Here is a 27,988-nt window from a genome sequence, read left to right as displayed (position 1 = left end):
TCTCGCTGCATGAAAACTCACGCATGTGTGAATAGTCCCATTGAAATCGATGGGGCCGTGTGTTGTGCGTTGATGGACGGGATTCATGCTCGTGTGAATGAGCCCTTGTACAGTGATACAGCGCAGCGGTTAACTTTTAAAGTGCAGACGTAACTGCACGTCTAGGTGTGCGAAGTTATTGCTGACCCGGACGTGCAGTTACGTCAAGGTGTGGGAAGGGGTTAATTTATTGTTATGGTAACTCCCTTATCTAACTATATTGCTTGTAAAAAGAACGTACAAACGGTTTTATGCTCGAGTTACATAGAAAAAAAAATTTGAAAAATAGATTACATCTCATTGATTGGTAAAGCAAATATGGCGTAAAAATACTGACAAGGCTGTCCACAACCTGTCCGTCATAAGCGTCTTCTCCAACCATCGTCTCCAAGTGACCTTACAAGCCTTGCGAAGAGGCCTACATGATTTGTCAAGGTGAAAAGGTCGTTCCTTTTCCGGTCGGAGTTACTCCATAATTTTAATGACTATGACTCTTGGGCTGTGTCATTGCGGAGCCCTAGCCTAAAGAAATCTATCTGCAATCAAATATTTTTCATTATTTTTATGTTATTATTTTTTTTCATTATATTATTTTTTCATAGCAAAACATAAATGTCCCAACTGCCTATAGCATACAATCGCAGTCCATGTCTCACTTCTCCTGTCCGGTTCAAAATACAAAAGCGGGAGTCTGGAAAAAAAAAGAACGCAGCGGCTTTAAAGTGGGCGTGACATCAAAGCACCAGTTGCCATAGTGATAGCAGTTAGGGAAAAAATTCGCGTCGCCAAAGAAGCAACGCTATAGGGCGCGCATGCGCGGAGCGGCGCCCATTGATAACGTAATAAGTGTTCGCCGCATCTGGTCCCGAATATGGCGGGACTCGGGGATTGTGATTTCCTTGTGCGGAGGGCGCGAGAGCTCGTAATGGAGGACACTTGCGCAGCCCGGGCTTGGCTGATCACTGCCCGCACCCTGTACCCGCAGGACTTTAATATCCAGGTTAGCAATGTCCCGCAGTCTGACCGGTTACAAGCTTGTGGCGAGTGTAGAACTACAAATCCCAGCGAGGCTTGTGAGCGTCGCCGCCTTCATAACTCGAGAGGAGAGATCAAGCTCCTCAGGACATTTGAATGAATGCTTTCAAAGGATACGTGCAGCCCCTCTAGAGTCCTCCCGCCATACAGATCATGAACGGACGAATTGTGCTGGGCAGAGCATGGCACGTTATTTAGCGCTAGTAGTAGGGCACTTGGTCGTGGCAAGACTATTTGGGAGATTTATGTACTGTCAAACCGTCTGTTGCCCGTAGCGAACAATCGCACAACAGCTTTCATTTTTCAAGAGCACTATAAGAAATGAAAGCTGCACTGTGATTGGTTGCTATAGGCAGCAAGGACCGTTTTTCTAAATCTCCCAAATTCTAACTTTAAATATATAACACGTATGCAGTTCTAGAGGCTAGATGTTAGTCCGTAAGGTGGAATACATGTATTAAAAGCCCTCTACAAATAACCAGGGACCTTCATTCTAGTGATCATTTGGGGACCTGGCGGTGGGACCACACTTGGAGAACCTTTCACCTGCCCATACATGTGCAGCATGTAATAGGCAGGGGGCTTCACAAACACTGTCTCACTTTACACTTTTTTCGTATCTTCCTCCGTTATTTACATATTGGTGCCGTTATATTTGGCGCCTGATATGTAAATAAGCCCCTGAACTGTCAATGGGGCGTTTCTATCTAACTAAATGGCAAGGGGGCGTGATGTCTTCGCTCTGACACTGTCCAATCTGCTACGGACAGTGTCCGGGCGGCTTGCTCTCTGTCTGTGCGTGTTCTCGGGGGAGGGAACACAGCGCAAGCCTGGTGATTGGACAGTGTCTGACATCACATCACGCCCCCTTGCCGTTTAGTTAGGTAGAAACGCCCCATTGACAGTTCAGGGGCTTATTTACATATCGGGCGCCAAATATAACGGGCACCGATATGTAAATAATGGAGGAAGATGGGGAAAAAAGTGTAAAGTGAGACAGTGTTTGTGAAGCCCTGCCTATTACATCTATAGGTGATAATTGTCAATTCTGGGAGTACCCCCTCTAATAACCTGGTACGCTATTCAAATGTATACTGAAAGTATAACAACTGTATACTTGTTTTGACAAAAGAGGAACTACGCCCAACAATCTATACATAGCCCAAGTGTATGGGCCAAACGTGATGTGAACAGAGCCATAAAGGTGTTCTCTGGGACTTTTACATGAATGCCCTTTCCTCTGGATAGGCCATAAATGTTTGATCACTGGGAGCCCGGCCTAAGGCTTCGTTCACATCTGCGTCGGGACTCCGTTCATGGGTTTCATCTGAGCTTTCCGTCGGGAACCAATGAATGGAATCCAAACTGAAAAAAACGGTAATCGTAGGTTCCCGTTCGCATCACCATTGATTTCAATGGTGATGGATCTGGTGCAAATGGTTTGTTTGTCTCCGTTGTGTAAGGGTTTCCGTCGTTTTGATGGAATCTATACCGTAGTCAACTGCGCTATTCATTACGTCAAAACAACGTAACCCTTACACAACGGGGACAAATGGAGACCATTTGCACCGGATCTGTCACCATTGAAATCAATGGTGATGCAAATGGAAACCTATGGTTTCAGTTTGGATTCTGTTCATGGGTTCCCCTGATGGGAAGCCCCGACGGATCTCATGAACGGAGTCCCGGTGCAGATGTGAACGAAGTCTTAGGCCTTATTCAGGCGAGAGTGTTAAACGTCCGTGTGACGGCCGCTGTCGCACGGACCTATATACTTCAATGTGGCCGTTCACATGGCCGTTGTTTCAACGGACCGTGTGAAGGGTCCGTGAGGAAATAGGACATGTCTTATTTTTTTCACGCATCCCCCATAGACTCTAGTCTATGGGGGATGCATGATCTTTCGTCCCGCAGAGCACGGATGCACCTCGGACGTGGAAAATGGCCGTTTTTCGCATCCGAGATGCGCAACGCCTGTGTTAATCTAGCCTTAGTCTGGGGCCCTTTTTGATTGCCACAATTAACAGGCTCCAGCTGTCCCCTTCATGATTTACGCAGGCACAGCATCTTGTTCATACCTGGTACTGCCACTCATCCCATTTACTTGTATAGATTTGTAATGTTAGGGTATGTTCACACGATTAACAAAATACGTCTGAAAATACAGAGCTGTTTTCAAGGGAAAACAGCTCCTGATTTTCAGACGTTTTTTGAGCAACTCGCGTTTTTCGCTGCGTTTTTTACGGCCGTTTTTGGAGCTGTTTTCAATAGAGTCTATGAGAAAACGGCTCCAAAAACGTCCCAAGAAGTGACCTGCACTTCTTTTTACGAGCCGTCCTTTTACGCGCTGTATTTTGACAGCGACACGTAAAATGACAGCTCGTCTGCACAGAACATCGTAAGACCCATTGCAGCAATGTTCAGATGTTTGTCGACGTATTGGAGCCGTCTGAAAAGAGATCGTGTGAACATACCCTTAACCCCTTCCCGACATTTGCCGTATGGGTACGCCATGGAAAGCATTGACTTCCCGCATTTTGCCGTACCCATACGCCAAATGTTTGGCACCGGCTCAGAAGCTGAGCCGGTGCCATCATCATCGGATCTCAGCTGTATCTTACAGCTGACATCCGACTGTAACGGCGGGGACCGAAATTAGCTTCGATCCCCGCCATTAACCCCTTAAGTGCAGCCGTCAAACGCGATCGCTGCACTTAAGGTGTTTGCAGCTCATCGGAACCCCAGCAATGAAATTGCCGGGGTTCCGGTGGCTGCAATGGCAACCGGAGGCCTAATACGGAAACCGGTCAAGATCCGTTCTAGCGATTGGTGGGGGGTCTCCGTGCTCGGACCCCCACCAATCCAGCCTTCTGACATTTCACTATATGTCAGAAGTTTGTCGAACGTTTAGCTACACTTTACATTCCTTGAGAACCCCTTTAATAAGTTAGGTAAGTGTTAATCTATATTTATGATGATAGGGCTCCACATTTACTTATCTCATGCAATGCGATCTTGCACCAGAAAATCACGTGATAAGTGCAATGTACTGATATGCGATATTACATGCGTAAAATTGCATTACATTTTCTGTCATTTTGAGGGGGAAACCCTTTCTTCGGTTAAAAAGGGAAAATATTAGAGCTCATTGCGATATGCATGTGATTTCCAGTGACTCCATTGAAGCACACAAGACTCTGTTCACATCTGTTAGGAGCCTATGTCATAGATTCCGTTGTTTTTGCCGGAGAAAATAGCACAGCATTAGTGCGCTAATTTGCCTGGCGAACACTCGACAGAATGCATTAGCAGGGGTTCTATAAACATGATACGGTATGTGTTTTTTTCTAATATCGCATATATTATTACATTACTGTGCAATGTTCTCCTTTGGGACACACGAGCACTCGGGTTCCCTCAGGCTTTACTTCCCAGGTGTAAATTCTGTTGCATGAGAATCTTCCCATTAGGGCTTGTCCACACGTAGCGGAATTGCTGCGTATTTTCTGTCCAGAATTGCGGATGGAAATACGCAGCAGAATACAGTAGCAGCAAAGTGGGTGAGATCCAACAAATCTCATACAGAGGCTGCGTAAAATTTCCGACCAGAAATTGCCCTGCGGTGCGTATTTTTCGTACCGCAGCATGTCCGTTCTGCTGAGGATTTTCAGTAAAATGTGTTGTCCGTTAACATTGATCTTGTCTAGGTTTTACATATGTGACTATCTCACTTCTATGGTTTTTTTTCCCTTTAGTATGAGATGTACAATATTGAAAGAAATGCGGAGCGAACGGCTTCAGCTGGAAGACTATTGTACGATATGTAAGTCATCAACATTATCAATCGTATTTATAGTGGCAAAGCAAATATTGTGCTGGATATTTTCGTTTTTTAAATTAGATTAGGCCTCATGCACACGACCGTAGTTTTGCGGCCGCAGTTTATCCACATTTTTCTGATAAGTTGTGGACCCGTTCTTTTCTATGGCCCCATGCACACAACCGTGATTTACACGGATCGGTGTGGGGGTCGCAATTGCGGACCACAAAAACTCAGGACAATTGCGAATTGTTGTCGATCCGTGAGTCCGGATGACACACAGATGCACAGCAAGGTTTTTTTTGCGGTACGATGGATCGTTACAGACCCGTGGATTTGAGGACCGCGATACCAATGCGGTCGTGTGCATGAGGCCTTAGAAACACATTATTTCCTATAAGGCACTGTTCACACAGAGTATTTTGTAGGCAAAAAAAATGTCTGCCTCAGAATTCCTTTCAGGGATTTTGAGTCAGATTTCGAACTGCCAGTGCTTTTTTTTTTTTTCGTGGCGTTTTTCACTTGCGACGATTTAATCTAATGCAAGGACAGTGGGCGAAAAACATTTAGAAACTAGCGCCGTGGGTTAGTTTTGCCTCCCATTGATCTCAATGGAGGGTCAGAGGTGGAAACCCACGAGCGGCCGTAAGCCACCTTGGGGAAAAAACCCGCCGCTGCCTCTCATTGAAATAAATTAGGGTTGATTTCAGCAGTTTTTTAGCGTGGACTCTGACATGGTTTCCAAGTGAAAATGCGCGCCAATAAAAACTGTGTGAACTGTCCCTAATAGGATCATTGATGTAAAACTGCGCAGATTAGGTTAATGGTTACAGAACTCTTCTTAAGGGTAGGAACACACATCGCGTATTCAGTGCGGATACAATGCGTATCCGCCTAAATGATCGTACGTACTTACCCCCTCCCTCCTCTGACGTCCGCTCCGGCCTCCCTGTGATTAGCCGCAGCAGTCACATGGCCTGCAACGTCATCCAGGGAGGCTGGACTAGAGAAGGAGCAGGGAACTCTGGGTAAGTATAACTTTATTTTTATTTTTTTACTTGAGATCTTTGCAGCGCATCGCTGTGATTCCGCCGCAAATATCGCAACACACACTACTTTGTTGCGGGTTTAAGCACCCCATTGACTTCAATGGTTAAACCCGCAACATAATAGTTGCGTATCTGCAGAATTAATTGACGTCCTGCGGTTGAAGTAACCGCACCGCAGGTCAATTTATGTGAGGTTTTTTTGGCGGATATTTACCGCAGTGTGGGGACGAGATTTGTTGAAATCTCACCCACACTGCTGCTACTGTAATACGCTGCGGATTTTCTGAAATAAATCCGCAGTATTTTACGTTGTGTGTGTTCCTACCCTAAAGGGCAACTAAACCTTCAACAAACTTCTGACGTCTCGCTAGAACGAAGCGGCAGAAGCGCTCGGGTGAACGCTGAGCCGCTTAGTTTCTGGTGGGCTTTTTTCAGAAAGCCGATGTAGCGGTGTATGGGCTCATTGACTTTCTATTGAGTCCGTACAGCGGCTTTCCGATTAAAGCAGATCAGAAACTAAGCGGCACAGCACTCACCCGAACGCTTTTGCTGCTTTGTTCTAGTGATCGGTGGGGGTTTTGTAATTTACAGTAAGGGATAATGTGTATGAATCACTTTCTACCTCTAAGGCACATGTAGCGCAATTTCTGTTGGGATTTGCCAGTGAAAAATCTGCAGTGTATTCACTTTTGCTGCTACAGTAATACAATTTAAAAAATCTCATTCACACGCTGTGGAAAATTTTTGTGCAGAAATTGACCTGCGGTGGAGATTTTTTAAAAGATTGCATATTAGTTGCAGATTTTCCCATTGAGTCAAATAGGAAAGTGAAAATCTGCAACGAATACCAAACGTTGCGACTTCTGCTGTGGGGAAATTCACAAGTAGAACAAAAAAACATTTTCCACTTTAAAAAAATAAAAAAGACGATTCTCCTCACGCTCCCATAGCGAAGAGTCCCTGCTAGCACCAGCTGCAACTATTCACAGACTGCATGAGGCCAGCTGCACAGGGACCAGCTAGGGGAGCAGGGACTCTTCAATACGAAGCATCAGAGGAGGGGAGTATGGTCGTTTTTTTAAAAATCTTTTTATCCCCTGGAAAATCCGTTCGAAACTCTGCACCAAATAAAAAATAATTTTGGTGCAGACTTTCGCCCGTAATTACCTGCAGAATCTGGGTAAGCTTTGCTACAGAATTTTCTGCGGCAAATTCAACACGTAGGCATGGGGCCTTAAAGGGAACCTGCCAGGTTAAAAATGCAGCCTGTGGGCAGCATGCTCTAGAGCAGGAGGAGCTGGGTATATTGTTTTGTAGGAAAAGAGTTAGTAGAACTTGTAATTGATCTAAACCTCTACTCATTCTGTCCAGTGGGCGGTGCCAGTCAATGATTGACAGCTATCTCTATGAACGTTTATACAGGGAACGTTGTCAATCACTGATCAGCACAGGTTTAGATCAATATATTACAAGTTCTTCTGAATATTTTCCCACAAAGCTATATATATCAATCTGCACAGCTCATCTTATTCTATAACCTGATGCCCGCAAATAGGACTGTTTTTACACTGTGACAGGTTCCCTTCTAACCAATTCATTTTAACCCCTAGCCATTTTAGAGCTTTAGGACGAAGCCAGATTTTTTAAATCTGGTATGTGTCACTTTATCTGAGAATAAGTCGTTGATGGTTTTACATATCTTAGTAATTCTGACACTTTTTTTTTCTTCACGTATTTTACTTACTTTTGATGTCAAATTTAGGTCAATATGGTTTTTATTTTCGAATTAAAAACCGTCAAGAATGGCAAAAAAAATGCTAAAAATCATTATTTTCTACTTTTAACTCCAACATGGAATATATATGCAGTGTATTGTATAAATGTTATTATTTTTTGTTTTACCCTTTGACAAAAAGGGTTAAAAATGTGGTCAAAAGATAGTAGACACTGTTTGGGTATATCACAATGGTTTAGAAAATAGTCATTTTTTCAAAAATTTGGTAGGAATTAATTTTTATGCACGTATCCACTTTGGAAGAGCACTGGAGGTGGTGGAACGATGGGAAACCCCCAGAAATGACCCAATTTCGAAAATGACACCCCTCCAAGAAGTTATCTAGGGGTGTGATCACTTTTATATCCCCAACGTTTTTTTGCGGAATCTTGTGGACATCTGGCGTAACATATAACATTTACATTTTTTTCACAAATGCTTCATTTATAGGACAGATTTTTCAGTCACAGAGCATGCAAGTGAAGAAAAGCTCCTCAACATTTATTGGTCTATTTCTTTTGAGTTTAGAAATACCCCCAAATTGGCCCTAATAGGCTGCTGCTGGACATATGGTAGGGAACACCACAAGGATTTTGAGACTTTATTATACTTTAATGATTTTTGGGCACACGTCATGTTTGCATAGGGCTAAAAAATTGTGCAGATACTACACCATATTACAAATAGTTTTGTTATGGGGGATGTTACATTTTTTAAATGTTGAAACGGTAATGGCAATTGAAAGGGGTGGATGAAAATTTTTTTTTTTAGTACTCCAGAGATGTGTGGTATATGCGGAAGCAGTCCTTCATACAGAGTCTGGGGTGGGAGAAACCGGTGTTGCACTGATATGTCGTGTCTTTTCTTATGCCTCTTCTGGCACAGACACGACACCTTTTCTGGGTCGGCGTTTCTTCTGTGTGCGCGGCACTTCACCAGGAAAGTGCTGCCCTGGAACTATCCTGAGGACATCACTTGCAGAGGTGGAACTTTCTCCAACTTCTGCCACGTTACTAAAGAGAAGGGATTTTATTTCCTTCTCTTGGTATTCCAGGTAGGTTTGTCACGATACCAGAATTTGGACTTCGATACCGATACTTCGTGTAGTATTGCGATTTCGATACCAAAACGATACTTTTGCCAACAATAATAATTTAAAAAAAAGTTCTTCCATTTTCTGATGTGAAGCACGAGGTGTAATGAATTTTGAACCTCCACGTGCCTCACATTAATAGTAATTAACCCCATCATGTTCCTCAGTCATAATGGACAACATTGGGTTAATGTGTGAGGCACATGATGGGGTTAATTACTATTAATGTGAGGAACATGGAGGTTCAAAGTTCATAATACCTCATGCCTCACATTAATAATTGAAAGAAAGCAGTTTTTATTTAATTTTATAACCGTGTAAACATGAATGACGCTATAAATGTGTTATTACGGTCGCGACGATGCCGAATGTGTATATTTTATGTATAGAGACTTTTTTGTGTGTGTGTTTATCATTACATTTATTTATTTTTTTACTTTTTTATTTTTAAATTTTAATGTACTGGCATATATCTATATTACAGTACATTAGTCGGTGTACTGATCGTACACAGGCAGTTGTTCGGACACACCTAAGTATGCCCTAACAGAAAATATGGTCAGACAGCCCTGGGGTCCTTCAATGGACCCTGGGCTGTTTGCCCATATATGGTGTGTCCCTCGATCGTGTCACAGGGATTCCCCATGACGCGATTCAAAGGGCATCCCCCCTTCTCTGTTTCCCCTGAATGCTGCAGTGGTGGTCCGCTTTGATCGCAGCATTCAGGGGAATAGCGGCGGAGATCAGTGGTTTCTCTGATCTCCGCCGTTACAGCGGGATTGTGGCTGTGTAATACAGCCATTGCCCCGCTCCTGACAAGTGCGCGCCTGCGGTCAGCATGAGGTAATGCGGCCGGAGCAGCACTAATGAGCGGCGGGGCAGGCACCGAAGATAGAACGTGGGGGGTGTTTTGCTGTGCGCTCGCCATGTCCTGTCTTCAGTGCCGCCGCTCATTAGTGCAGCGCTGGTCGCATCACCTCATGCTGACCGCCCGCACTTCTTAGGAGCAGGGCAATGACTGTGTTACACACCCGCAGCCCCGCTCTCATACATTCATGTGTTACTATACTGAGCTGTGCGGCCGCACAGCTTCGTATCGAAATACATGAACTAACGGTATTGAACCGTTTGAGGGTCCATGGTATCGAAGTTTCGATGCATTGTGCATCCCTAATTCCAGGTATGTTCGTTCCATCATGACCAGTTCTCCTGTAGATGACAAAGGAATTGCACAATGCCATTTGGATAAAGTACACCGCCAGTTGTTTGTACCAAATTTTGGATTTCCGCAAGGCATTGTACGGTTTGAGCATCTGGTCAGATAGATCCACTCCCCCTTTAAATTTATTATATGCCTGGATGTCCACAGGCTGTTACGTGGTGGTGGATGTTGCACCACGCACAGGAACAAGGGAGCAGGTTGCATCATTAGGACATCCTTCTTGTCCCTGAATTTTAAAAAGGACCCTTTTGCTTTGGAGCACCCTGCTCTACCCAAGCTGCAGGGTTTGGCTCAGAAGGGTCTTTGGTAGGTGCTTTTGACTTTTGCGGACCGTCCCACACGCCACAGTTTTTGCTTTGCCAGGCACTTGAACAAGGGTACACTCGTGTTCCCATTGTGAAGGTACAGGTGGTACCTCTGATCAAACAGTGGGTGCAGGAGATCTCACACAATCTTCCCAGTTGTGGTCAGGACGGGGGGACAGTTTTGAAGGGCTCAATGTGACTGTCCCTTCCCTCAAAAATTTTAAAAGTGTGCATGTAGCCTGACTCTGACACTCAACTTATGAATTTTAAAGCCATACCTGGCACACTTGTTGGGCAAATATTGCTTGAATTTCACCCTCCCCTTGAAATGCACCATGAACTCGTCAATGACCGTTTCTCTTCTAGGGGTATATGAAGTGGAACATTTTTGGGCCAAATAAGAAATAAGGGGTCTAATTTTGAAGAGTTGGTTGAAATTGGGGTCATCCTGTGCGGTGGGGGGTGCACTGGGAATTATTGTTGCAGTGGATACATTTTTCAATTGCCTCAAATTGAGCCCTGGGCACTGTACTGTGATATAAGGGGCAGTGGTAGAACACATCCTTCTCTCAGCTCATTGATAACCTCTTAGTTAGGCCCATATTCAGAACCAATCCCAAGTATTGCAGCATTTCTGCTGTATTGGTGGGATGCCATTTGTATGGCCTGGCATAGAAAGTACTGGGGTTCGCAGCAATAAATTATTGAGCACAAAGATCTGTCTGCTCAACAATTTTTCCAACAAGGCTGTCAGAAAAGAACCGCTGGAAAAATGATATTTCTGTACCTGGACCCCAGCAGCAATCGTAGAGTCCGGTACATGGGGGGTGTAGGTGATTTGGGGCTACCAATTAGGTGCAGGTGTAACCTAAACGCTAACCCACCTGCGACTGAGAGGAGGTTTCTCGGTGTCCGTTGAGGAGGACGCAGCAAAAGCGGATCTAACTTCACTCGCATTCTGTGGGCCATTTTTATTATTTTTTTTTACAGTAAATGTATACTGTATATGTATAATACAGAACTTTTTAATGTTTTTACATAAAACTGCCTAACTTACACTGACTAAACTACTGTGACAAAAAGATGATGACAAACTGATGACTGACTCCATGTCTCTGAGGAGAGCTGTGTTGTATCCAGCAGCATGACATGACTGCTTATTGAGCGCTATGTATGTGAAGACAGAAAGCAGAGCTGGTAAAAAAACATATCGGGTGTACTTCGGGTGCACGATTCAGTCTTATTGACCATGCTATGTCAAGAGTGCGTGGTCTTTTTTAGTGGGCATGTCAATAGGTTCAGTGCAGTTCCAATTTTTTTCTACGAAGTGATTTATTTACTATGTAAATTATTAAAATGTAATCTCATTTGTTTGAGATGTACTTTCTTAAAGAATTTGACAGATGTTTACGATTACGCTATTTTTAAGGTTTGTGAACTTTTCGGACCAACCTGTGGTTTGGAGGGAAATTAATGTGATTACGGCTGCACTTCGGAATGATTTACAGGATAAGCAAACACAATTTTTAAGAGGTAAGAAGCTATCTGGAACATATGGGTGGATGTGACGTAACAGATTAAGCTGAGTTTATATCTGCGTTGGAGGCTCTGTTCGCCTATCCGGTAAACATGCCGGGAAAAACGACGTGATCTTGACAGGACCCATTAAAGTCAATGGATTCCATTGGTGTCTGTCATGCGATGGATCAGGCACTTCCGTTATTTTTTTTCTGTTCCTATGGCGGAACAGAATAACGGAAATACGAGCGCAGATGTGAACAGAGCCTTAGATTTTACTGTGTAATGGTCATCTGATTTCCATCTGTCTGAACAGAGAATAAAGTATATAATTAAAAAGCTAAACAAGATTAGTAAAGCAAAGGATTATAAAATGTAAACTGTAGAATGTTGGAAATATGTTTATTACATATTAGCTTAACAATATATTGTGAAATTGCATAGTAAGCACTTGTTAGGATGGCTCGTGTTACAAATGGGAGTAATTCCAATAATAGAGCATTGCAGCGGTAGTGAGATCAAAGCTTGCCTTGTGTAAGAGTCCATGCATACGATGGCACACAGTCCTTACGGGTCTATATTACGGACCTACATGCACCCGGTGTGCCTCCCTATACGGCATCAGTCACTTAACATGCTGCTTTCTCCTAATAAGGATTCACATATCCTACTCCTTTCCGTAAAATAAGCAGATAATGATATGACACGAGTCCACACACTACATGGTTGTGTTAAATCTGTTTACGATTTCTATATTCCAGGCCTGTTTGAGGCTCTTCCTGGTCGTGTACAATGTGAAATGCTATTGAAAGCTACAGAACAATGTTTTAATACACTGGAACGGGCAGAAATGCTGCTGCTACTGTTGAGACGTTTTCCTGAAACTGTAGTACAACATGGGGTAAGGAGATTTACATTAGGGTAATTTGCACATTACTATTTTTTGACAAAAAAATGAATGATCAACGAGCCCCAGAAATCCTTCCAAGCCTTACATGGACATTTAGACTATTACATCTATTGTATGTTATATGAGCGTTTTTTGTTTTTTTTACGCGGATTCGATTAAAGCAGAAGTACATTGATCAGCTTTTTTGCATGGACAATGGGTGATTATTATGAAAGCTATGTAAAGCGCAAATTATAACCATTCATACATTTAAATTGGAACATAATCCATTTAATTTTTATTTTATTTTTTTAAATTCAACGTTTTATTTATTTTCAAAACGTGATGTCATATAAACAATAGACATATAGAAAAAGAAGTCCAAGAATAAACCGCAGAGGAACAGACCTCCATCAGAAAGGCGAGAACCACATCCTATCTATAGGAGAGAGTACTCAACTGCTACCATACGGTTTATTCATAATACTGTTATCCGTAGGGAGCGGGAAGTTCTTGCCTCAATCCCAACATGGTAGGATATACTCCAACAGTTGTTGAGATGCAATCATAAGATGTGGGACATCACCTAGAGTGAAAAAGAAAGACACACAAGATAGACGGGGAGGCGGGGGCATGGTGAACCTGGACTCCAACCCCTAGATTCATTGCAGGTAAAGAGTAGACGGCTGCCCATATGGGGTGTATATGTATAGTGATGGTGGGACTGCTAGTAGCAATACACAGCATGTGAAACACAAGCAAGAGAGGGGACATCCTCCGCTCATCAGTGTGAAGTATGTGGAGGAGGAAAGGAAAGTGGTCCAATGGGACCACATGTTTGCATAACGTACAGATGCATCCTCTGATTGAGCAATGAGATCCCCTATCCTCTGTATCATAGCGATCTCCTGGAACCAGGGGCAACTCCACTTTATATGGGTTATGGAACCACCAGCGGCGCCACAGGGCCAACAATTGTCAGCGCCAGAAGGGTACCATTTATAAAGGGAAGTCTGGACTCAATACCATGGGGATACTATTTTAAAATTGATTTCTTGGGCACGTGGCAATTAAGGATTTGTGTGAAAAGTAGAGGCACCGCTTCCGCTGTACTTCCGTAAATTGCTTGCTCAACTATGGTTCCCGGGCCTTACAGTAGGAAGAAAGTTGTTGAGAGAAGTAATAGGTAAAGTGTAGACCGTGTGTGCAGTAACTTCGGAATGCTTTTACCTATCCAAGCGATTCTGAGATTTTCTAGTGACACATTGGACTTTGTTACTATTAAAATTTTCTTGGTACATTCAGTATTTTCTAAATTTAAATGCATCTGCTTGTAAGTTAGGCAGTTATACCTCACAAAATTGTTGCTAACTAACATCCCCCATATGTCTACATTAGATTGACATCGTTTTTTGAACGGTCTTTTATTTTTCTATGACGTCACAAGGCTTAGAACTTTAGCAGCAATTTCTCACATTTTCAAGAAAATTTCAAAAGGCTATTTTTACAGGGTCCAGTTCTGTTGTGAAGTGGCTTTGAGGGCTTTAAATATTAGAAACCCCCAATAAGTCACCCCATTTTAAAAACTTCAATCATCAAAGTATGCAAGACAGCATTTACAAAGTTTCTTAACCCTTTAAACGTTTCACAGGAATTAAAGCAAAGTAGCTGTGAAATGTCCAAATTTCTATTTTTTATTTATTTTTTTCAGAAATTAATTTTGAATCAATTTTTTTTACATTTATTTTTGTAACACTAAGTTTTACCAGAGAAATTCAACTCGATATTTATTGCCCAGCGTTTGCAGCTTTAGTAAATATCCAACATGTGGTCCTAGTGTGCTAATGGACTGAAGCACAGAACGCAGAAGCAAAGGAACACCTAGAGGATTTTGGGGCCTTCTTTTTATTAGAATATATTTTAGGCACCATGTCCGGTTTGAAGGGCTATTGCGGTGCCAAAACAGTGGAAATCCCCAAAAAGTGACCGCATTTGGGAAACTACACCCCTCAAGGAAATTATCTAGGGGTATAGTGAGCATTTTGACCCCACAGGTGATTTGCAGAAATTATTGGAAGTAGGCTGTGAAAATTAAAATCTTCTTTTTGTTTTTTTTTTTCAAAGAAAATGTAGGTTTAGCAATTTTTTTCTCATTTCCACAAGGACTAAAGCGGAAAAAGCACCGCAACATTTGTAAAGTTATTTCTTCCGAGTAAAACAATACCCCACATGTGGTCATAAACGGCTGTTTGGAGACACGGCAGGGCTCAGAAGGAAAAGAGCGCTATTTGGCTTTTGGTACTCAAATTTAGCAGGAATGGTTTGCGGAGGCCATGTCACATTTACAAAGCCCGAGGGACCAAAACAGTGGAAACCCCCCACAAGTTACTCCATTTGGGAAACTACACCCCTTGAGGAATTCATCTAGAGGTATAGTGAGCATTTATAGTGACCCCACAGATGTTTCATAGAATTTATTAGAATTGGGCAGTGAAAATAAAAACAATCCCTTTTCTTCAATAAGACACAGCTTTAGCTCAATATTTTTAATTTTCTCAACAAATAAAGGGAAAAAAGCACCGCAACATTTGTAAAGCAATTTTTCCGAGTACGGCAATACCCCATATGTGGTCATAAACTGCTGTTTGGGCACACAGCAAAGGCTCAGAAGGGAAGGAGAGCCATTTGGCTTTTGGGGCACAGATTTTGCTGGATTGGTTTCTGGTCGCTATGTCGCATTTGCAAAGCCCCTGTGGGATCAAAACAGTGGAAACCCCCCCAGAAGTGACCTCATTTTGGAAACTACACCCCTCAAGGTATTCACCTAGGGGTGTAGTGAGCATGTTAACCTCGCATGTGTCTTGCAGAAATTAGTGTGCACTCGATGGTGCAGAGTGAAAATGTGATATTTTTTTTCCCTAGATATGCCAATATGTGGTGCCCAGCTTGTGCCACTATAACAAGACCGCTCTCTAGTTATTATGCTGTGTTTCCCGGTTTTAGAAACGCCCTACATGTGAACCTAATATTTTGCCTGGACGTTTGACAGAGCTTAGGAGTAAAAGAGTACCATACGAAATTGAGGCCTAATTGGGCGATTTACAAATTATTGGTTCACAATTGCAGTGGCTCTGATGTGACATAATATAGGAAACCCCTGAGAAGTGACCCCATTTTTTAAACAGCACCCCTCAAGGCATTTATTAAGAGGTGTAGTGAGCATTTTCACCCCACAGGTCTTTTACATAAATGATTGCGCTGCAGATGGTGCAAAGTAAAAATTTTCATTTTTCCCTAGATATGCCATTTCAGTGGGAAATATGTCGTGCCCAACTTGTGCCACTGGGGAGACACACCCCAAAAATTGTTAAACGAGTTCTCCCGGGTATGGCGATGCCATATATGTGGAAGTAAACGGCTGTATGGGGACGCTGTAGGGTTCCGAGGGGAGGGATCGCCATTTGGCTTTTGCATCGTCGATTTTGCTTGGTAGTAGTTTTTGTTTGGAGTATTACTGGTATTTTAGTTTATAATGTGGGGGTACATGTAAGCTGGGCAGCGTACATCAGAGGCATAGCCAGGTGGTATATGGATTATTTTATTGTTTTTTTTACCCATTATATGTGTGTTACGCTGTGACACAATCCTTTCTGCACAGGCCAGTGTCGCACTGATAAATGTCCTTTCTTATCCCCTTTTGGTCCACACTCCGCACATTTGCAGTTTGGGGAATTTTGCTGGGAAGTGTTGTCCTGGTATAATCCGGGCACCCTCGCCTCCAGGAGATATGTTTGGGCCCTCCCCTTCCTGGTTCCTTAATTTTAGTGCCTTGATAAATCGCCTCTTGAAACAGAAGAAATGTTCCCCTCGGACCTGCACAACTGCATATGTTTTTATTTCCTGACTTATTGGAGCCTTAACAAATTAAATTTTTTGTTAGACGTAGTGGTATAAGGGCTGTTTTTTTGCGGGACAAGCTGGAGCTTTTATTGGCTCTATTTTGGGGTACCTGCGACTTTTTGATCACTTTTAATCCTCTTTTTTTGGGAAGTCAGGTGACCAAAAAACTGCAATTCTGGCAGTTTTTTTTTTTTCTTATACAACGTTCACCATGCGTTATGAACTACTTGTTAACTTCATTCTGCGGGTCCGTACGATTCCGGCGATACCTAATTTATAGCACTTTTTTTAATGTTTTACAGCTTTTTGCACAATAAAATTACATTTGTAAAAAGAATATATATTTTTTTCTGTTGCCAAGTTGTGAGAACCAGAACGTTTCAATTTTTTAGTCAACGGAGCTGTATGACGGCTTGTTTTTTGCGATATGAGCTATAGTTTTTTTAGGTACCATTTTTGGATACATGCGACTTTTTGATCACTTTTTATTCTAATATTTGTAGGTGCAATATTTGCAAAGTGACCAAAAAACTGAAATTCTGGTGTCGTTTTTTACGCCGTTCACCGCGTGGAGTAAATACCATAATATTTTTATAGTTCAGGCCGTTACGGTCGCAGCGATATCAAATATGTATGGTTTATTATTTTCAATAATAGAGGACTTGATAAGGGAAAAGGGCATTAGGCGGGATTCACACGACCGGGTCGTTCCCGAGCCCGAGTGTCGGCCGGTAAAATCGGCCATTTTGCCCGGCCGGTTTGCATAAAGTTATGCATCCGTGCCGGGCCGGGCAGATCCGGACAGTGACATCAGCGGCAGCTCCTGAAGGGGAATCCCCATGTGTTCGGGGATTCCGCTTCAGGAGTTTCCCCTGATGTCACTGCCCAGATATGGACAGAGACATCAAGCGCTCTGTCCAGGAGCGGAATCCCCGAAAACACGGGGATTCCGCTCCTTCAAGGAGCTAAAGTGCGGCTAGCACATAGCAGAGCGGGGAGATACCTCCCTGCTCTGCTATAGTGGCGTCGCTGCAGTAGTAGCAGCCGCAGCAGCAGCTGCTGCTACTAGCGGCGCCATCGAAGGTGTCGCCGGGCCAGGGTGCTTTTAACAAGCAGGGGAAGGGAGCCAGCGCAGCGCTCCCTCCACCTGCTGTACACCCCGGCCCTGCAACACAGTGTACAGCGATGCCATTCGTCAGAATGGCATCAACTCCTCCGCCTCACATGCACTCTGCGCTGTGAGGAGGAGGAGATAGAGCGCAAGCGCCGGGAAACCCGGCCATCACTCGGAACAGATTCCGGTGATGGCCGTGTATTACCCGGCCCCATAGACTTCTATGGGAGCCGGGTGCCCGGGCAAAGATAGAGCATGTCCTATATTTTGACGGCCGGATTTCCCGGCCGTCAAAAAATCGGTCTTGTGAATAGCCACATTAGGGGTCTATCATTCCTAATGCAGCCAGGTGCCGGCCGATTTATGAACGGCCGGCACCCGGCCGGGAAACCCTGCCGTGTGAATGAGGCCTTAGTGTTTTATTTTATTACTTGAAGCTTTTATTATGTTTTAAAAAAAAAAAATATATATTTTTCCACTTGTTGTCTAAGTTCCACTAGGGGACATGAAGATCCATCTGTCTTTGTTTTTTGTTTTTTTCTAATACATTGCACTACCTAAAAATGTAAAAAAGAAATAAAAGTACACATATATGGTATCGCTGTGACCGTAATGACCCAAACAATAAAGTTAATATGTAATTTAAACCGCAAGGTGAACACAGTAAAAAAAAAAAAAGGCGAAATTGCTATTTGTCCCCCAAAAAAGTCATAATAAAAGGTAATCAATAAGTCTCACGTACCCCAAAACAGTGTCAATCAAAACTACATCTCATCCCGCAAAAAACAAGCCCTCATATCACTACATTGACGGAAAAATAAATTTTTGGGGAATAAACTATGCAAAAATAAATAATTTTAGTTCAAAAGAGTTTTTATTGTGCAAAAGTAGTAAAACATAAAAAAACCTCTACATATGTGGTATCGTCGTAATCGTACCGACCCATAGAATAAAGGTAACGTGTTATTTACGCCGTACAGTGAACAATGTGATTTTAAAACGCATAGAACAATGGCAGAATTTCATGTTTTTTTTTTCTATTCCCCCGCCCAAAAACAAAGTTTATAATAGTTAATTGAAAAATGATATCTACCCCAAAATGGTGTCATTAAAAAGTACAACTAATCCCACAAAAAACAAGTCCTCATACAGCTACGTCAACAGAAGAAAAAAAAGTTATAGCTCTTTGAATGCGACTTTAGAAAAAGCCCCCAAAAAAATAGCCTTGTCATTAGGGCCCAAAATAGGCTAGTCACTAAGGGGTTAAAGAAGCACTTCCATAAAATGTTTTATTCTCTGGCACATTAGAGAGGCATATTCTTTAAATTGTGGTGAAGGTAATTTTCTTAAGGTTCTGGCACACAACCAAGATCAGGCCGTGAAAAACGGTTCGTGTGTCGGCCGGATTTCTTGGCCCAACCACGGTACAGGTGAACAGGACTCCTGGCATCATAGACATTTATGATGCTAGGAGTCCCTGCCTCCCCACAGAACTGATGTTCTGTACTGAACAAAATGATACAGTACGGAACAGCAGTTCCGTGGGGAGGCAGAGACTCCTAGCATTATAAATTTCTATGATGCCAGGAGTCCCGTTCATCTGTACCGTGGTCGGGCCGCTAAAAATCCGGCCGACACACTATTTTTCACGGACCGACCTTGTGCAAGAGCGGTTATCGGTGGCTGTATTTGTGAGTTACCCACTCCCCTCTGGTCCTCCGCTGTGTCATGTGACCAGCAATAGGACTCTCCAACTGCCGCAGCGCCTCGTGTGGACAGGAAGTCGGTTTCTCCATTCATTCCTATAAGACTCGCATCGAGGCTGTGATAGCAATGAATAGAGAAACTGACGCTGTGTCTACACATGAGACGCTGTGGCAGTTGGAGAGTCCTATTGCTGGTCACATGACACAGCTGAGGACCAGAAGGGAGTGGATAACTCACAAATACAGCCACAATTTACACAATGAGTTCTTTAATTGGATAATAGAGGATGATATGAAATACAAAATATTTACAGGAGACTTTAACCCCTTAATGACCAGCCTATTTTAGACCTTAATGACCAGGCCATTTTTTACGTTTTTCCATCGTCACATTCCAAGAGCTATAACTTTTTTATTTTTGCGTCGACATAGCTGTATAAAGTCTTGTTTTTTGCGGGACAAGTTGTACTGTTTAATAGCACCATTTTGGGGGACATATTATTTATTGATTAACTTTTATTAACTTTTTTTTGGGGGGGGAATAGAAAAAAACCTGAAATTTCGCCACTCTTTTTCGTGTCTTAAATCAACGGCGTTTACCGTGTGATATAAATAACACAATAACTTTATTCAGCGGGTTGTTACGATTGCAACAATACCAAATTTGTATAGTTTTTGTATGTTTTACTACTTTTACACAGTAAAAACGCTTTTTTTTCAAAATTATTTGTTTTTGTGTCTCCATATTTGAAGAGCCGTAACGTTTTTATTTTTTCGCCGATGCGGTTGTATGAGGGCTTTTTTTTTGCGGGAAGACTTGTAGTTTTTATTGGTACCATTTTTGAGTAGATGCGACTTTTTGATCACTTTTTATCACATTTTTTTTACGTCAGGATTCACAGAAAACATCAATTTTTCCATAGTTTTTTATTACATTTTTTACGGCGTTCACCGTGCGGGTTAAATAATGTAATACATTTATAGTCGCGGTCGTTACGGACGCGGCGATACCAAATATGCGTAACTTTTTTTACTTTTGTTTTTTTTAATAGTAAAGCATTTTGTAAGGGGAAAAGCTGGGTTTTTCATTTTTTTTCAAATTTTTTTTTTTAAATTAACTTTATTAAACTTTTTTTTTACTTTTTTACTAGTCCCACTAGGGGACTTTAATATGCGATTCTCCGATCGCTATTGTAATACACTGCAATACTTTTGTATTGCCGTGTATTACTGCCTGTCCGTTTAAAACGGACAGGCATCTGCTAGGTCATGCCAGAGGCATGATCTAGCAGGCATTCGCTCCAGGCAGACCTGGGGGCCTTTATTAGGCCCCCGGCTGCCATTGGAGACACAGACACTCGGCGATCGTATCGCCGGGTGTCGGTGGGAGAGAGAGGGAGCTCCCTCCCTCTCTCCAAAACCACTCAGATGTTGTGCACGCTATTGCGCACCGCATCTGAAGGGTTAAACGGGTGAGATCGATACTAATATCGATCTCACCCGGCAGAGCAGGGAGATTTGACGCTCCCTGCTCTGTTTACTTTATCCTGATGCAGTGCCGTAAAAAGGCATATGCATCAGAATAAAGCCCGTTAGTGGCCGCCGTTAAAAGGCGTATTGGCGGTCACTAACGGGTTAATGCTGTTAATAGGCAACTGGACAGGTGCATGATGGGAAACATTACTGAGGAAAATGTAATAAATGATCTAATCAACTCTGCATCCTGGGTGCTGCATCAATTACGATGTCCTGACGCTGCCCAGCGTCAGTAAGTTGCATGAGCCACGCCATGCTGATGGGACCCGGAGGGGAGGTGAGGTTAGCATACATAAGCCCCACAGAGTAAAATCTACGCCAGCTAGGAGCTGGCATAGTTTTTCGCTATACTTTACGCCAGTGGCGTAAATTTCTATACATTTGTCAGGCCACGATGGCTACCCCTTTTTGGTAAGCCATGCCCCCTTTTCACAAAGGTAGCGGACGATGACAGAAAGAGTCCAAAAAGTTGCAAATTTGCAACATAATTTACAACTATTGGGCTCTTTTGGAACTTTTCTATGCCAGAATCCCTCCCATTCCCCCCAAAGTCTTCCGAAACGTTTTTAAAAGTGCTTGGGAAGATCATATTAAAAATTATTTTAAATCCTATTGAGAATATATGCTAAGGCACTAATTGGGCATAAAATGATATCCTTTTGTATCAAGAGGCTCTGTCACCAGATTATAAGTGCCTATCTCCTACGTAATGTGATCGGCGCTGTAATGTAGATAACAGTGGTTTTTATTTTGAATAACGATCAATTTTGAGCAAGTTATGAACAATTTTAGATTTATGCAAATTAGTTTCTTAATGCCCAAATGGGCGTTTTTTTTACTTTTGACCAAGTGGGCATTGTAAAGAGAAGTGTATGACGCTGACCAATCAGCGTCATACACTTCTCTCCATTCATGTCCATCTGTATTCACAGCAAAGCGTGATCTCGCGAGATCACGCTGTGCTGTCATACACCCACATTTACTTTACTGAAGTGTCTTGAGAGTGAATAGACATTGCCTCCAGCCAGGAGGTAAAGTTTCTGTGAATGACAGCACAGCTTGATCTCGTGAGATCACGCTGTGTGAGTAAGTCCCGAAATGAGTAGATTATTTAAATATACCGACTTTAAAAAAAAAAGGATCAGATACTGTTTAGAAAAATGCCTATAACGCTTGCAGATACTATGAAAACTCTAACAAATGACAAGAGCCTGGGCCCTAATGGCTTTACATACAAATTTTTATAAATTTATTGTATTATAGGTACAGGGTGCACTACTAAAATTATATAATTTTATGTATTGTGAAGGCCAACAAACGGGTAAAACGGCATATATAAAGGATACCTAAAAAGGATGAAGATCCCACTGATCCTGGGTCTTATAGGTCTATCTCAAGTATAAATGTGGGTTTTAAGATATATACAAAAATTACGGCCATAAGATTATCTGAAATTATACCAGTCTTGGTAGGAGGACATCAAACTGGATTTAATCCAATCGGTGATAACCTTCCTTTTTTACGTCACTATCCTTAAATCCTAATTTTGTTTTCTCCACATATCCTTTCCTCTTACAGCACTCATATCAGCACCCCAGCTGCATACTTATTTTTTTTTGTGGTTTTAGCTTCCCCTGCATTTTTCCTTAGCTGTCAGTTTTAAAGGGATCTGTTAGCAGTTTTGCAGCCTTTTGGGGGAGGGGAAGGACATTGTAAACATACCTTTTGTCTTGGTCTAGCAAGTTGCATGATCGAGAAACAGATGTTTGATTCCCCCGCCGAAGCTGTACTACACTCTGCTCTGAGAGACAGCTCTATCAGCCAATCAGAAGACCGCTAAAGCCGTCACTCAGAGCGGAGGGGCAGGGCTGGCAGCGTGCAGTAAAGAGAAGCCAGGAGCACTTCCACATCAAGTTCCGCCTTAGTGGCACTTGCGATCTCTGTGCCAGGGTAACTAAGCATCATTTACTCGGTCATGCGAGTTGTATGTTTACAGTTCCCTCCTTTTTATATCGCTCTGGCAGCAGTTTTGAGGCATCAAAACTGCTGACATAGTCCCTTAAAAAAGCATTATCCACAGTCCTGCATTCCCTTACTTCCTAAAAAGCCCTGAGATTCACTCGATTACAACCAATCTGATTGCTCACTCTGTGCACTCTCCCTGGCCCCTTTCAGTTGGCTCGGTAAGAAGCTGACAGAATGGAGAAATTGCAGAACTGCGCTTTTCTTTTAAAAACGTGTTTCTCAGCAATTTTAACCGTGTGAACGGTAGCTAACAATACGTATCTGGTCTATTACAAGTACTTTGGTAGAATATATTTTTTGCCATTTGTTGTCAGGCTCCGAGAATTGGGATAAAATAAAATGCTGGTCTAAATACAAAAAATTGGTTTCTACCAATCATTGTATAACATAATGCATGCATACATTAGTGATGTGAGACGGCCATTTTCTGAATGACTTGCCTTTCATGGTTGGTCTGTAAAGGTTGTTGGAATGAATAACCACTCCATAGGTTAAAACGACAAATCGATCGATCCCTCCCTTGATCTTTAACCTGTTCTGTACTTCTATTGATGGGATGTAGATCTGTAGTGTGTCACAAACGACTTTTCAAGGACTGCAACCTGACCATGACTGAAAAAAATTCTACACGGCCGTTCAACGTTTCCACTGACCGTTGTCAGAAAATGGTCTACTTCGGCCTTTTCAGCCTTCTAGAATGTCTAGTGTATGGCCGGCTTTAGTCATGTTGAAACTACATTGATAAAGGCAAAGCATGCAACAGTATTTATAGCTAATGATATTGGGTCTGAAGGCTGAGGGGGGAGGGGGGAGGGGGGCTCATTCAGGTGCAGAAAAACACAATGGTGGTTTTCTGCTTACTAGCTCTACTATGTGGGTTTTCATTTTTGCAGATTATATGATACATCTTTCCATCCTTTGGTTGCTGCTCAATTAACCTTTTCCTGAGTGCCCTTTTACGTCAGGTGGTGCAGGTCGGGAGTCTACAACGGCTTCTTTTAGCGTCACTGTGGAAAAGGTTATGAGCGCTCCTCCTCTAATCTGTTACTAACAACTTCTGTACTTCGAGCAGCCCGTTGAATACAGCTGAGATCGGAGGAAATGTTGATCCCAGCTGTTTAATCCTACGATCACCACGGTCTGTAAAAAAGGACCCCACTGCTGCCTGTTCTGTAAGCCTTCTGTTCGGGCACACTATGTTACGTCTGCTGAAAAGCAGAGAGGCAAAAATAGAAAGATTTATGTGGTCGTTAATGGGTAAAAAGTTATTGCTGCTGTTCAGTTTACTGTAAACAAAGTAGAAGGGCATTCCCGACTTTGCTATGGAACCCTTTAAAATCTAGGTTTACCAGAAAGAGGTGTCAGTTCTTTCTATTTTTCTTTGACAGGTTAGCTTGGGTGAAACTTTGTTGGAAGCCGAGGGTCTGGAAGACCAGGAATCCCCTGTAAACTGTTTCAGAAAATTGTTTGGTAAGTACAGGAACACAAAATGTAGGTAATACATCAACAACCTAAAAAGTAGGGCACTTCTTAAGGGACAATATACATATATTGTATCTTATCTGTGGGAAGCAATCAAATGCAATCTATTTTTCTTGCAGACTTTACAGGCTATAGGGAGGCTGACTGTATCGCTCTTCGATATGATTACTGCCGATGCAATAAGATGTCTGCCCTTATGAGCACTACTATATGTCACGTGTCCAATTCTCCAGAAACACTTAATAAATGTCCGAAGCCTTGTACTTTAGGTTTAGCAGTTCAACTTAGTACTATATAGTAGAATCGGTACTACTAATGACTCAACCAATTATTCCAGCATATACTGCATTTTCTACCATTTTTATTCCAATGCTTTTTCTTTTTTCCAGTGTGTGATGTTCTACCTCTTATTATTAACAACCAGGATGTCCGCTTACCCTTAAGCCTGTTATACAAATACCTAAACAAAGCGGCAGAATTTTATATTAATTATGTAACGCGATCCTCCCAGACAGACGGCCAACACCAAGGTATGATGAGTCCGCAAAATGAGAAATGTGGAAAGTCAGGACCATTTAGTATTCGTGTTTTATGCGCATTTCTCATTGATTTTAGATTTTTGCTCTAGGGCATATATGTGGTGACAGGGTTATTAATATAGCGTTCCCTCAAACTCAGGCACACAAGAGACCTCCGATTTACTATCGCCCACCAAACGAAGCTCCCAGAAATATATTATTGAGGGTCTGACCGAGAAATCTTCACAGATACTGGACCCTTGGGATCGACTTTTTAAAATCCTATCTGTGGTCGGAAAGCGATGTGAATGGCAGATGGACAAGGGAACCAGGTCAGAGTGTATACTAATCATCCGAATTCTCTTGTCATTTCTCGATTCATAAGAATACATGATATAGAAGATAGTAGGATTGTTTGTTTGCATATAATATATAGTTAGGTCCAGAATTATTTAGACAGCGACACAATCTTCATGATTTGGGCTCCGCATGCCACCACACTGGATTTGAAATGAAACAACTGAGATGCAATTGAAGTGTAGACTTTCAGGTTTAATACGGCACCCCTCACAGCATTCAGAAATTATTTTAACCCTTTAGGCGTTTCACAGGAAATAAAGCAAAGTAGAGGTGAATTGTACAAATTTTTTTTTTTTACGAAATTCATTTGTAATAGTTTTTTTCTGTAACACAGAAGGTTTTACCAGAGAAATGCAACTCCATACTTATTGCCCAGTTTCTGCCGTTTTTAGAAATATCCCACATGTGGCCCTAGTGTAGTAATGGACTGAAACACAGGCCTCAGAAGCAAATTTTGGGGCTTGTATTTTATTAGAATATATTTTAGGCACCATGTCAGGTTTGAAGAGGTCTTGTGCTACCAAATCAGTGAGAACCCCCCAAAAGTGACCCCATTTTGGAAACTACACCTCTCAAGGAATTTTCTAGAGGTATAGTTGAGCCCACAGATTTTTGGCTAAATTTATTGGAACTAGTCTGTGAAAATCTACTTTTTTTTCTGAAAAAACATACAATGTTTTAGTTTTTACAAGGAATAAAGGAGAAAATGCACCCCAACATTTGTAAAGCAATGTCTCCCGATTACGGAAATACCCCATATTTGGTAATAAACTGCTGTTTGGACCCACGGCAGGGCTCCGAAGGGAACGAGCCCCATTTGGATTTTCGGTGCCATGTTGTGTTTGCAAAGCCATGGAGGGACCATAACAGTGGAAACCCCCCCAAAACTACACGCCCCTCAAGGAATTTTTCTAGGGGTATAGTTAGCATTTTTACCCCACACGGGTTTTCCAAATTTTTTTGGGAATTATGCTGTAAAATTGAAAATCTTTTTTTCCTAATAAAATGTAGTTTTAGCTCAGATTTTTTCATTTTTACAATAGATAAAGGAGAAAAACCACCCCAACATTTGTAAAGCAAACTCTTCTGAGCACAGCAATACCCCATATGTGGTAATAAACTGCGGTTTGGACACAAGGCGGGGCTTAGAAAGGACGGAGCACCATTTGACTTTTGGAGCTCAAGTTTTGCTGGAATTGTTTGCGTCCCCATGTCACATGTGCAAAGCCACTGAGGGGCCAAAACAGTTCAAACCCCACAAAAGTGACCCCATTTGGGAAACTACGCCCCTCGTCGAATTTACCTAGCGGTACAGTGAGCATTTTGACCCCACTGTTTTTTTGCTGAATTATGCAGTGAAAATGAAAATCTACATTCTTTCCACTAAAATGTTGCATTTTTTTCATTTTCACAAAGAATAAAGGAGAAAAAGCGCCCCAACTATTGTAAAGCAATTTCTCTCTAGTGCGGCAATACCCCATATGTGGTCATAAACTGCTGCTTGGACACACAGCAGGGCACCGAATGGCAGGAGTGCTACTTGGCATGTAGATTTTGGTTGATTGTTTTTTGGGCGCCATGTCGCATTTGCAGAGCCCCTTAGGTACCAGAGTAGAGTGTAAAACCCTGAGAAGTGACCCCATTTTGTAAACTACGCCCCTCATGGCATTTATCATTTGCCTGGACATATGACAGGGCTTAGGAGTGAAAGGCGAATGTGAGACATATTTTGGTGATTTTCACAGCATTAGCCCACAATGGCAGGGCTCTGGTGTCAAATAGTAAAACAAACCCCAAGTAGTGACCCCTATTTTGGAAACTGCACCCCTGAAGGCATTTTATTAAGGGGTGTAGTGAGCATTTTGACCACACAGGTTTTGTTTTGTTTTCCTATTAGAAATGATTGCTCAGTGGATGGTGCAAAGTAAAAATTGCAAATTTCCACAGGTATATGCTATTTTAGTGCACAATATGTTGTGCCCAGTTCGTGGCACTGAAGACAAATACCTCAAACTGTTAAGCGGGTTCTCCCGGGGTTGGCGATGCCATATATGTGGACGTAAACTGCTGTTTGGGCACGCTGCAGGGCTCAGAAGGGAGGGAGAGCCATTTGGCTTTTGGAGTGCAGATTTTGGTTAGTGGTAGTTTTGTTTGGGGGTTTTGCTGGTATTTCTGTTTAGAATGTGGGGGCATATGTAATCTGTGCGGGGTACAATAATGGGGTAAATAAATATGTCATAGATCTGTGGCCAGTGTCGCATTGATAAATGGTGGCAGATGTTATCCACTTTTGGACACTTTGCACATTTTGCGTTGGTATATTCTGAGAGCCAGAACGTCTTTATTTTTTATTTTTCTTCACCGGAGCTGTGGGAGGGCTTATTTGTTGCAGTGCAATCTGTAGATTTCATTGGTACCATTTTGGGGTTCATGCGATTTATTTCATTTTTTTGGCAAGCAAGGTGACCAGCAACCAGCAATTCTGATATTTTTCAAAGCAATTGCTGCATCTAAGGAGTTAATCGGCCGGATCGGAGCCTAGCTCTGGTCCTGGCCGTTACAGCGGGGTGTCAGACAGGTGATACCCGGTGGTGATGGCGCTA

At 42.4% G+C, this 27,988-nt stretch overlaps 1 protein-coding gene across 2 annotated transcripts in view; it reads left to right on the top strand.

Moving 5' to 3' along the window:
- Nucleotides 1-823: 823 nt before the first annotated feature.
- INTS10 (integrator complex subunit 10) overlaps nt 824-27,988 on the top strand; it is a 66,532-nt gene continuing 39,367 nt past the window's right edge. For both annotated transcript variants that reach the window (XM_075861542.1, XM_075861533.1), the window contains exons 1-7: nt 824-1,039; nt 4,830-4,897; nt 11,767-11,870; nt 12,617-12,756; nt 24,414-24,495; nt 24,897-25,037; nt 25,186-25,357. In XM_075861542.1, coding sequence (XP_075717657.1) covers nt 911-1,039; nt 4,830-4,897; nt 11,767-11,870; nt 12,617-12,756; nt 24,414-24,495; nt 24,897-25,037; nt 25,186-25,357 — 836 coding nt within the window. In that variant the 5' untranslated portion in view covers nt 824-910. The remainder of the gene's footprint in view (nt 1,040-4,829; nt 4,898-11,766; nt 11,871-12,616; nt 12,757-24,413; nt 24,496-24,896; nt 25,038-25,185; nt 25,358-27,988) is intronic.

The sequence above is a fragment of the Rhinoderma darwinii genome, chromosome 1, assembly GCF_050947455.1.
Source record: "Rhinoderma darwinii isolate aRhiDar2 chromosome 1, aRhiDar2.hap1, whole genome shotgun sequence".
Taxonomy (NCBI): Eukaryota; Metazoa; Chordata; class Amphibia; order Anura; family Rhinodermatidae; genus Rhinoderma; species Rhinoderma darwinii.
Note: the sequence above shows the minus strand (reverse complement) of the source record. Positions and strands in the feature narration are given on the sequence as shown.